The sequence below is a fragment of the Anolis sagrei genome, chromosome 3 (assembly GCF_037176765.1).
Source record: "Anolis sagrei isolate rAnoSag1 chromosome 3, rAnoSag1.mat, whole genome shotgun sequence".
In the NCBI taxonomy this organism is placed as follows: domain Eukaryota; kingdom Metazoa; phylum Chordata; class Lepidosauria; order Squamata; family Dactyloidae; genus Anolis; species Anolis sagrei.
The window spans coordinates 99652860-99665538 of NC_090023.1; the positions used below are offsets into that span (position 1 = coordinate 99652860).

Genomic DNA, 12679 nt, shown 5'->3' on the forward strand with positions numbered 1-12679 from the left:
GCTTCTGCTAACTTTTCACACATCACTTGTGAAAAAAACTGTACATGATGGAAGAAGTCCTTCCGGAACACCAAATTTCAATAAAGGTATCATACATGTATAAAAGCTTTCATGATTCTCAATTTTTTCGGGCCTCTGAATCTTACTCTTCCATGTAATCTCTACTTCCACATTTCTGTACACGCCTATGAGCCACTGCCATAACCTTGGCTGCATCGTCCCACACATTCTTACTATGGGAATTTTATGAATCTTGCAAAGATTAAGAAAAATACTCAGCTGTAACAAACCAAGAGTTGGTTTTGCACCCTTCCCCAATATACCCTTCAAAAGATCACAAGGAAGAAGTACAGTTAGCAGTTTCATAATTTAATGAAAAAGGTACTGTAAAAGGCAGACGTCTGAAAAAGACAGTCCATTTTTGAAATTTTGAATATACATATATATATATATATATATATATATTCAAATTTATATTAATATAAAGCAAAACAAGATAACAAATTGGGTTAAGAGGTAATACTTCAAAGTTAGCCACTGAACACATTGTAAAATCTAGCAAATATACTTTGGAGACAGATACTTGGAAGCTATGTAGCCAAAGGTTCCTTCATGTATCTATTAAAATCATGTAAAACTAACAAAATAAAAACACCATTGCCTCAATTATTTTAGTTGTCATTGTTAAGTCAGCAAATCTTGCTGAAGCACCATTTTTTCACCATTTAATTAATCATATCACTGAATATAAAAACATGATTGTGTTTTCTGACCAATGATGTAATTGTTCCCAAATTCAACTGCATCTAATTTCATGACCAAAAAAAGTGTTAATAATAAATACGTTAAAAAAGAGAACTAGAACCAATGTATTGGATAGATAATGATCAGCACCATTCTGAATGGCTCACAACTTAAAAGGCAAACCATTTTTTTCAACCAACTTTTAGAAAAACTTTTTTTAAAACTACGGTATATTTACACTGAAGAAAATGTCTTAAAAATAAATCTCTTCCAAAAAAGACAAAATATTAAAAGAGTAAACAAAGTAAACTTCGAGAGTGCCTAAAGAGAAGAATTGTCCTTTTCAAAATATCCTTCCAAATTTTCTTAATCAAGAATTTATTCTTTCCAGATAAATGCAACAATTAAGGCTTTTAGGAAAACATCTTACTCTTGTTCTTTGTGATACATTATCCATTAGATTTCAAATTTACCTCATTAACTTTTACTTCCTATTATGCACTTAATTAACAAAGAAAACCGTGATGATTCTATCAGTGAATTGTTCTTTTGGGGTAAACTGTTTTAAGAAAAAAAAGACATGTGTCGCAATGAACAAACGTGTGACTTCCATGAGGCTGGTGTGTGTTTGTGTCTTAAAACGACTATTAGAAAGAATGTTTTTTAATCTAGTTAAACCATAAAGTGGCCCAAACAGTTTCCAAACTCTTTAGCAATAAAAATATTCCATTTTAGCATTTTTCACTGTTTAAGCTTGGAAAGCAATACAAATACTCTTATAACGATTTTTCAAATTTTGGCTCAGAAATCTCATGAAATATTTGCTTGCTGAAGGGGGTGGCGGGGAATATGGATGGTTTTGGGGGTCTAAGGTTTTTAAAAGCCTTCTGAGTTTACAAGGGAGACTCTAGCATCACCGGTGATTGCCTGAATATGTTAAAAGAGGTTAAGCACATCTAGTATGAAACATTATGCACATATCAACTGTATGCACTGGCTGGGTGGGTAAAATATTTTACAAGTGCAACCCACAACAAGCCTTTATGTACACAAAGATTTAAAAACAACTTAGAATTTGCAGAATGAAAGACTTATTTACAGAACAAATCAAACTGCTACAGTGAAGAGAAAGACCCTTAATGATGGGAGTAATATAGAGGTCTCTGTGTTTGGCATCATTGACTATGAAGTTTGTAAACCTTTCTCGGCAATTCAGGAGAAAATATTATTTATCCCCAAGTTTATTTTGAGGCAAGTCCCACTGAGTTAAAATAGGTTGTACTTCCAAGTTATTTTGGATCAAAGGCTTCCTTCTAAAATTGCTTGAGAACATGATTTCTGCCTAGTAGTAATATACCTCCCATTTAAAAAAAAAAACCTTGAGAAGACTGGTACAATCTCCCCACAAAACAAGGGTTTGCTTAAGTATTTTAATGAGATGAGATTCTGTTGTAGCTGCAACTGTCTCATCCTTTTCTTGCAGATTGTCAGAAAATGATAGAATGGCTTTCTTTTTGTTCACCAGGACAATCCCGATGTATTACATTCTGTAAAGGGTAGCAAGGATACAAAACAATTTCTGGAAGGGACAAAGACTTATAGCACCTTAGGAAATCCCAATCCTCACCAAAAACCAAACTCATTAACTGTTTGGGTGGAATAACAGCTCGGTCGTTTGCTTAAGGGCCCTATGCTGAAACCTGCAGATATCCAGGACTCGTGTCTCTCCTCCTGGACACACAAAGGCCAAGTTATTCCTGTGGCATATCATCACCTTTGCACAGATCTGTGTGAAACCATATTTCTTTTATTTCTACTGTGACAGTCTCTATTTAAGTCTCTACTTGGGCTTGCTCTCTCTGAGCTGCTTTTCCGAAGTCTCATCTGTCCCTTGTTCTCATCGCTCTCTGCTTCGGAGTCGCTGAGCTCCACATCGGGGCAATACCCATCATTGTCCTGGTATGGGGCACTCCCCACCTGGTACTCCAGGGTCGGCCTGCCCCACGAACGCTCCCTCATGGAGAACCTCCTCAAGGGCTTTTCGCAACACCTGAGATCTTCTGTGGTCCTCACCAAGCTCTTGGTGGCTTCTTTGAAGGACCTGCTAAAGTGTTCCATGTTGGATTTCTTGAAGCTGCTCTGGCTGGCCAAGTGGGCAGACAGAACAGGCTGTTGCTGCTCGTAGGTTGTTTGGCTAGAGCTGTCTCGCTGAGCGATGTCTCCAACTCTTCTTATCACGCCATTCGATTTGGCTTGTTTGGAGCTCTGTTGGATTTTCCCGTTCCCAATGGAAGATTGTCCATGCAGTGCGGCTTGAAGTGCTAAGGGTTTGCCAGAGAGCTGCCTATGATGGAGGCCTGCTGAATTTGCAGGCTCAGAGTCCTTCGTTCCATTCCTGGACTTCCCAATCCCGCCCAGTACACCATTACTTCTATTTTCGTGATGAAACTTGGAGCAGGATTTCACATTTGAAGCAAAAGTGTCCTTGGAGAGTGGGGCACCCTTTTTGCTGTGGAAGTTGGCATTGCTGTCAGAAGAAAGCAGTTTGTTCCCAGGTTTCAAGTTATTTTTGCAATCTCCCAGTGCTGATTTTGGCATCTTTAGCTTCAAGGTAATTCTAGGAGGCGGATAAAACAGTGTGTTCTCTAGTGCAGTTGTCAGAGAATGGCCTAAGAAAGAAAAAGAGACATGGGCCGGGAGGAGAAAAAAGACATACTTTAGAGGAAAATTCATTATGCAAATCTATGATATGCAAAGTATACATTATGGACCATCTTTATTTAGCAACCTTCATTACCAAATAGTGCCCAGCTTACTTGTTCAAACGTATCTCCCTCTATGATCCACCACAGAGGATAGGATTATCAGAGGAGGCCCTGCTCTCGGTCCCATCCCTCTCGTAAGCGCGACAGGTGGGGACAAGAGACAGGGCTTTCTGAGTGATGGCCCCTCATCTATGGAACTCCCTCCCCAGTGAAATTAGATCGACTTCAGAAAAAATTAAAAACACTGCTCTGGGATCAGTCTTTTGGTCTATAATGGGAGCAATGTAATAAGAGATTATGAATTAATGACAACCCGGACTGGCCCTGGAATATGACTTATTATGTTTTGGCCTATAACTCCCAGAAATCCCAGCCAGTTTACCAACTGTGAGGATTTGTGGGAGTTGAAGGCCAATACATCTGGGGACCCACAGGTTGTGAACCACTGGTTTAGATGGAGGAGCAGAGAGAGAAAGAAATGTAGAAATAAAAAGAGAAAACATGGGGAGCCTCCTCACTATTGGGGTACAACTCTCAAGATATTGCTCTCTGTTCTCATTCTTGTTCTAAAAGGTAAAGGTTTTCCATTGACATAAAGTCTACTCATGTCTGACTTTGGGGGGTGGTTCTCATCTCCATTTCTAAGCCAAAGAGCTGGTGTTGTCCAAAGGCACCTCCATGGTCATGTGGCTGGCATGACTGCATGGAGCACCATTGCCTTCCTGCCAAAGTGGGTACCTATTGATCTACTCAAATTTTGCATGTTTTTGAACTGCTAGGTTGTCAGAAGCTGGGGCTAACAGTGGGAGCTCACCCCTTTCGGTCAACTTCAGCAACTCAGCGGTTTAACCCACTGCGTCACCAGGGGCTCCACCATTCTTGTTCTGGCTTATTCTAATTAATGAAGTAATAGATTCATTGCAAAGTTTTAAAAAGCAACAAAAATAAATAAATATCTTGCTTTACCTTAAAAATTAATACACATATTTGTTTATTACAGACTACAGCCCATTCCATTGTACATAAAGCATTATTCAGATTATCAGGATACATATGGCTTTTTGAAGTTGCCAAATGTAGAAGTGAGATAGATGGGAAAGTATCAAAAGCACTACAGACAATAGATGAAGTGCAGATAGCACAAACAGACGGCATAATTAACAATGCTAATTTAGAGAACCGTTTGTCTGTGGATCATGATGCCGTATTTAATCAAGTGTTCAGAAACATATGTGACAGTGAAAAACAGTTTTTTAAAAATAGAAGTCACAATTATGAGAGGAAAAATGCTTTTTAAAAAGACTCTAGGGAATATCACATCACAATAGACAATTATCTTATATCTCATGCATTCATTACCTGCAGCAATTTCCTGATTAATGAGCTGGACTTGCAAATTGAAAACTTGCTCGTGAGCTTTACTGTGAGAAAGCTTTAACTTCTCTCTTCTGCTTACCATGTAGCAAAGATTTCTTACCTACAGAGAAAAATAAGAAAAGTCCCATACAGTCAAATGCTTAACAGATTTTCAGAATTATAACTCTGAGAGAACTTACAATCAAAAATCACAAGGTTCCCCAGAAGATGCAGAGTTCTAATTATTTAGGAACACTGAATCAAACTTCCATAATCAGATTCAAATCCTAAATCAAAAAAATCAAACCAATGGTACACAAATATTAATTTTTCATCCTGGACTTCAGAAATACTAGATAATCACCGGTCACATAACCAAATGGAGGGTTATGACCTGTTAGAATCATAACCTATTGGATTATGACCCATTGGGAAAACCATAGTCTTTATATCTTTTAAGAAAAGAAATGGTGTCTACAAGTATTTATGCTTGGCAGTTGGTTTTCAGCTGTAGATTTCCAGGTGACTCTGAACTAATAGGAACAGGGAACATGCCAATGCACAATACGTATATAGCAGATCTTCAGAAGTGTTCTTGAGGTTGTGGGAGGGGCTGCAGACCATGTGACCAGATCAAGGACCATTAAGAACAGGGTCAAAAGATGACAGTTGATGGATGACAGTTGGAAGTAGACAGTTATAAAGGAGAGTTGTACAGAGCGTATAGTGTTGAAGAGATTGATTTAGTGTTCAAAAAACATCTACTCTCCCATAAATATCTCTCAGTAGACAAAAAAAATCAAGCAGACATCTTTAAAATAACATATGGTTGTTTACTCACAACATCATGCATTTAATATATGGGCACACTTCTTGTTAGTTTAAACTTCAAGACGTTTCGGTTTGTGTCTAACTTTCAATCTTCATCAGTCTCTTAAACCATACAGCTCTGTACAACTCTCCTTTTTAACTGTCTACTTCCAACTGTCATCTTCAACTGTCAACTTTTAACTGTGTTGTAAATAGTCCCCGATCTGGCCACAACCTCAAGAACATAGAGCTAAGAAAAACAGCACACCAAAGAACACATACACACTTCAGCACTGAAACAGCACATTATATACAGCCAAATCATCAAAGTGAGGAGGTTTGAGAAGGTTGCCTATTCCCAACAGTAAAAAAATATTATTTCTATGAGTTTAAAAATAAGAAGAAAAATAGCGTATAGATCCAGAGTATTACACCGGGACTGTGGCGCAGCTGTCTGAGTGTCAGCTGCATTAAGATCACTTCTGACCACAAGTGGTCATGAGTTCAAAGCCAGAACGGGTCAGGAGTGAGCTTCCAACCAATTTTGTAGCTTGTTGTTGACCTTTGCAACCCGAAAGACAGTTGCATCTGTCAAGTAGGAAAATTATGTACCACCTATGTGTGAGGAGGCTAATTTAACAACATTTACGATACCATAAAAAAGACTCCAGGAAAGCACTCCAGCAAAAGCATGCAGGGAATGCGGAAGTACTTCATGAGCGTTGCAGATAGACGATAAAAGCAACAGCTCCCCTGGCAGCCAGAAAAAGTTAAATAGACTCTAACTGTTTGTCTATATCTGTTGTGTGTCTTTGGCATTGAATGTTTGCCATATATGTATACATTGTAATCCACCCTGAGTCCCCTGCGGAATATAAATGCTGTAAATAAATAAATAATAATACTATAATGAACTCAAAGATCACGCAATTATAAAAAGGTATCTTTGTGTCTTAATTGATTTGACATAGATTTTTGCCTTCTAGAAGTCATTTAAATCTACATAAACTTTTTAGACATCCTACAGGTATCATCATCCTAAATTGTTGTCCTTTTCAAGCATCCACCTGAAAAATATTCTCTTGAGTATTTCAAAAATGCACAATGAAAATGTCATGAGGCTACTGGCTTCCAAGGTTAGGCCAGTCTCTCCCATAGTTTAATGGTGGCAAGCTGCTAAAGCCTTAACTTCATTACTTACTTATTTTACTTCCTTACTTGCTTAACTTCATAATTGGGGTAGAACAACAGGAACAAACTTGATAGACCTTATATTCCTTCCTTCCTATCAATAGGTTATGTTTAAGGGACAACTGCTATATTCCACCCAGAACAGTAAAAATTTATTTATTTATTTATTTATTTGCGAAATTTATATCCTGCTCTACTCACCCCGAAAGGGACTCAGAGTGACTAATAATAATAATAATAATAATAATAATAATAATAATAATTCATTTCTAACCCACCCTCTCTCTCGGAGGGAACTCAAAGCAAGAAATATTATAATATTGGTGAATTCAATATCCTCTGATTTGGGATAGTTATTAGTGTCATAAGCAAGGAGCTGGTGGTGACTGACAGCTTCTTCTTCCATGCAAGTTCAACACTTATGTATTCTCAGGATCTTAAGTGAGATCTACTTTTCTAGATGTTGTACAAGTGGAACCGACACAAAACCTCTGAAAAGTATCTCAAAGTTTTCCAGTAATGGCAATATATTATCCCTTTCTTAACTGATCCTACTAATGCTTTGTCTTATTACTTTTCTTCCCTTTTCGGCTCTCTGTCGTGCCAACTTCCTTTCTAAGAATATCCTTACCCTCTCTAGATCCTGCCTTAGGTGCATGAACATCCTCATTCGGGTATGAATGCTATCTTCTTTTGGCTGAACCAAGCCATTTTCTTCATCCTCCTTGGGAGGAAATAAGGGTTTATTGAAGTTACTTTTCCGCTTCAGTTTCCAATAATTATAGATCAAGTCTACAGTGAGCTTAGGGAGGCCAAGCTCCGCCGCAACGTCGTCTATTCTCACAAGCGAATAGAACTCTTCCTCCAGTTCCCGGAGTTTCTGAGCACGCAAACTGGTCTTCTCGCTCTCTGTCTGCTTCTGCTCTATTGTGTTCTTGGGGTTGTTCTCTGCCTCAGGCACCAAGCTCTGCTTGGTTTTACTATGCTTGAGACAGTATGACTTGAACTTGACTTCATCGCCGTCATCCAGGATTGTTTTCATCTCCAGGCTATGCTCAAAGGCACATGTGACATGAAAGGCAGTGATACAGCTCTTCACAGAGCACTGTCAAAAAACGAAAATTATGAACAGTCAGAAATTAATTGAAGAAAACTAAGAAGCCTCACAGATCTTTGATTATTATGTGCATTCATGGACACATAACACTATGTAACACAATTTTTGTTCCTAGGTTATAAATGTCATTTCATAATTGACATTTATAACCTAATTGGTTCTTATCATAAAAACATGGAAAAAGTGTATTGAACTGCAAAAAGAAATGTTGTTGCGGGGCATTCTGCAACACATTTTGCTTTGGTTTCCCAATGAATATCCCATCTAGTCTCAACCAATTCAACATAGTTGTGTCAGCCACTAAAATGAGATTTCTGAAGTACTTTCAAAGTAAGTGCCGCACAATTTAACAGGACTAACACTTTCAAACCAGGAACAGATTTTTTTTATTTTGTTACATGGTGTAATTATATCAGAGTTACTTTGGGAAATGCTTATTTGATTGTCATTCACAAGCTGAGGATTTGAAAGGTAATATTCAGACAGAAAGCAAGTCAATTCTGGATCATTAAAGATTCTGAAGAGATACATTTATTAAAAAATTAAGAAAATGATTGCTAGGTAAAATGTTTTACATTAGTTTCATATATTATGCTTAAATGCTTTGAAAAGGAAAATACAATTCAACAACTTCCCAATTAAAAACACAAACTAGTCAATGAAAAGACATCCTGTATTTATTGGAAATATCTGAACCCCTGAACATCTGTATCTCTTATTCAAAATACTTGGGACTAGAAGTGCTTTGGGTTTTTTTTTCCAGATTAGACCTGCATTTGTATATATGTACATAATGAGATATCTTGGAGATGGTCACATATCTAAACATTAAATCCATTTATGTTTCATATACACCTTATACATATAGCCTCAAATAATTATGTACACCATTTAAAAATAATTTTGAGCATGGAAAAAGAAAGTTTTGTGCACAGTGAACCACCAGACAGCAAAGGTATCACTATCTCAGCTACCTATGCGAACAATTTTCAATTTTGGGGGTATTTTGGAATTTCTATTGATAATAATTGATAATATTACAATGCAATATAATATGATATGAATAATAATAATAAACTATAATATTTGTATATTAAATATTACATGTAATATTACTAATAATATTGCAGTATAGTGGTATAATGCAACCTAGTATTATACAACACTAATATTGTATGCTAATAATATAATATATTGTATGTACATATAATATGGATCATAATATCGTAATACAATATAATACGATTAATAATACAATATAAAATATGATAATTATATATATTTAAATTACATGTAATATTACAAATAATATTGCACTCTAATGGTATAGTACAATATAGTAATATATAATACTAATATGGTGCTATGCTAATAATATAATATATTGTATGTACACATAACTTGTAAGCTGCTCTGAGTCCCCTTCGGGGTGAGAAAGGCGGGATATAAATGTCATAAATAAATTCCTGATAAGGGAGAGCTATGTAAGAGTATCAGCTCTAGCACTGTGATTTGGCAGTAGTCACACCAAAAACAATAAACTAAAGCTTAACCGCTGTAAGATAGGCAAAACAAGGTTGCTGGACTGGAACTCTCAGCAGTGCCCTCTAACAACATGTGGATAAACTGCACTTTGCTCATCATTGCACTTAACAATTTCACCAGCAGCAGACATATTGAACAGAGCTTGGATATAATTAAAAGTAATTTCATTATCCAGGATTCATTTAAAAAGACTCCAAATTCATTACTTAAATAATTAAATGTCAATACCTATAACAGGCTGAGTGCCTATTCATGTTTCATTTGTTACTTGGGAGATTGTACACATTCAGTGATTTGAACTGATTTTAAAAACCGATTAAAAACTTATTGCATGTCTTAGCAATAATTATGAACAACTAGCATAAGAAATACATTTAATAAATGCTATTAAACGCCTAATGTCAATAAATTGATCTTCACCAGCAAATAAGCTTTAACACGAATGCTTCTAAACTTTGATCATAAACCCTCAGATTCGTAAGAGATGCAGAGATTAATTACCATACAAGCTTTCATGTAGAGCTTTAGAGCATTTCTTCAGGAACCTTAAAAGAATTGTTAGAAGTAGGTCACTATTGTTATTCCTCTCTTGCTGTCAATGAGATGAAGGATTAGAATTTACCTAAGGTCATCTTATAAATGCCTGGCTGGAGAGATTTGAAGTGAGGACCCTGCTTTGATGAGGAAGATGGTGCTATTGCTGTATGCTGTCAGCACCGCATTTAGCTAGGAAATCCAAGGGAGGAGAATCTAGTTAGTTCTATGAAAGGATTGAGAGAAAGTAGTTATTCCTAGAAGCATTTTGCCATATACTTCTCTGTGTGGTGCAGCAAATTTATATCAGATAATACACATTAATTATCTGCATTCTTCCTGCAGCCAACCTCTGTGTGGGGAATTCAAAATATGTAAATACAAACCACACAAGCTAGTGTTCATATTTTGAGCTGACTTTCAGCACCAAATATACAACCATCTAGCTAAACAACTCAAAGTACAACTTTACCAATCACAATACACCATGTGCTATTATGCAACTTCTATTCTATGTAATGAAATATCATTGCATAAGATCGGGACATACCTGAATACAAGCACCAGTTTTCAGTTTGCACAAACTGCAAACTAAAGCCCATCTACTTGGCGGAATGTGGGACACTTTTGTAATGGGCTCCATCCTTTCTGGACAAGCAATGCTTACCTACAAGCAAACATAGTATAAATGTATAATTGACTTAGCATCTTGTAGGAGAGGCAAATGGACAGAATTAAATCTGCACTAAACATTCATTTTTCAGTAAGATGTGCTAAAATTAGGAATCCGATTCATTTATTTTAGACAAGCATAACCTGTCTGATAATAAAAAGAACATAACACAATTTAAAACATATATACATTTATAGTCATTTGTTCCTAGCCCTGGGGAAGGAACAGAACATTAGATATTGCCATGGAGGTCTGTTTTGGCATGACAGAGGCATCAACAATGGATTACCCTCCCTCTATTGCTTAGAACAGTGATTCTCAACCTGTGGGTCCCCAGGTGTTTTGGCCTACAACTCCAGGAAATCCCAGCCAGTTTACCAGCTATTAGTATTTCTGGGAGTTGAAGGCCAAAACATCTGGGGACCCACAGGTTGAGGAACCACTGGCTCAGAAAGATAGCAATGCTGTCACTCAGTTGCTTCCAATGACTATGTTTGAAACAGAAACATGCTTAGAAGCCCACAAGATTATGACACTAATGAATTAGGTTGTGGTTTGGATATTTGTATGGTATTAGACCAAGAAGAACCGCCACAACAGTGGTACAGTGTTTGTAAAGAGGCAATGAATAAATTCACAGATTACCTATGTCTAAAAAGAGTGTCAGCGGTCAGAACTATGAATGAGAAAGAATGTGCTCTAGCTGCCTTCTCCCACTGACAAATATGTCCAACCCGAGCATAGGTTAGCAAAGATGCTAGGTACTGTATGTGCCGCAGCCTCAAGTATTTCTGTAATGGGTACATCACTGGAGAAAGCTACAAGGTGCAGCTCCTGCCTGGTGGAAAGAAAAAGAATGTAGAAAGATTTAGGCCAGTGCTTGTCCTTGTATGCTATGGAAATCTATCCTTGAGCGATCAGGATAAATGAGATCTAGTATCTTTTTGCTAGAGGCCCAGGAAAGATGGAGTAAACTTAAAGAACCGAATATTTTCAATCATTTGAGCAGCTAGAGCAGAGCTTTCCAAACACTCCATGTTGGTGATGCACTTTTAAACAGACATCATTTTACAACACAGTAATTCAGTTTTATTAGCAAACCAGAGGTCAAACCAACTCCTTTAAGAAATTCGGAAACATACCTTAATTGTATTAACTAAATGCATATCTCATGAAAACTTGTTATTTATATTTTTAAAACCTATGTGATTTCTAAGATTAAATACATGCAAATTGCTTATTTCACGTAGGCTCATACACACTGCAGCCAAAAGTGTCACGACACAGTTTGGAAAGCTCTGAGCTAGAGCTTTCTCCATCCAATGGACAGACGCAGTAATGAATCAAGCATTCTCAACTCAAGACAGGGCTTTGTTTTAGTAGGAAGCTAAAAATAATTAAGAATAAATAGACTATATTTCTCCCACACCACATTTTGTGTTTCTATTGATCCTGGATTCATACTCTGTAGTCTGCTTTCACTTATGCACCAATAAAACAATGAAAGCTGGCATACAGAGGATCAGGAATTATTTTAATTTACAGTTCTTTGTTCTGTATCAAGAAATGCACTTGCTTTTACTGCATGAATAAACACACTGTGGGTACTCCCAGTGGGAAGTTATTTTTGTTTCTGAGGTTTTGGTTGAGATCCTATTGAACATCATCAGAGCAGAAAACTCTATGGGCATACTTCCTCTGGAATGTGGAGAAAATGGATGTCACCTTGGTTGGGATGGAGACCACAGCTGAGATTCACACCAGAATGCCTATAGGTGCACAACCAGCACAGTAGTGATTATGTAATGTTATTGAGCTTTTTATGTGGCAGATTAGGACAATAGTCATTTTTCCATTAAGGTTGTAAACAGATGAAGAAACAAGATGAAAGAACAAACAGAAACCGAGAAGCTTATTTTCAAAAGAACTACAAACTTTGAGAAG

The 12679-nt window shown here is 36.9% G+C and overlaps 1 protein-coding gene across 4 annotated transcripts in view; it reads right to left on the reverse strand.

Moving 5' to 3' along the window:
- Positions 1–353: 353 nt before the first annotated feature.
- JADE3 (jade family PHD finger 3) overlaps positions 354–12679 on the reverse strand; it is a 46203-nt gene continuing 33877 nt past the window's right edge. For all 4 annotated transcript variants that reach the window (XM_060769839.2, XM_060769837.2, XM_060769840.2 and 1 more), the window contains 4 exons: positions 10613–10729; positions 7498–7971; positions 4869–4986; positions 354–3413 (listed from right to left, as the gene is read on the reverse strand). In XM_060769839.2, the coding sequence (XP_060625822.2) occupies positions 2515–3413; positions 4869–4986; positions 7498–7971; positions 10613–10729 (1608 nt within the window). In that variant the 3' untranslated portion in view covers positions 354–2514. The remainder of the gene's footprint in view (positions 3414–4868; positions 4987–7497; positions 7972–10612; positions 10730–12679) is intronic.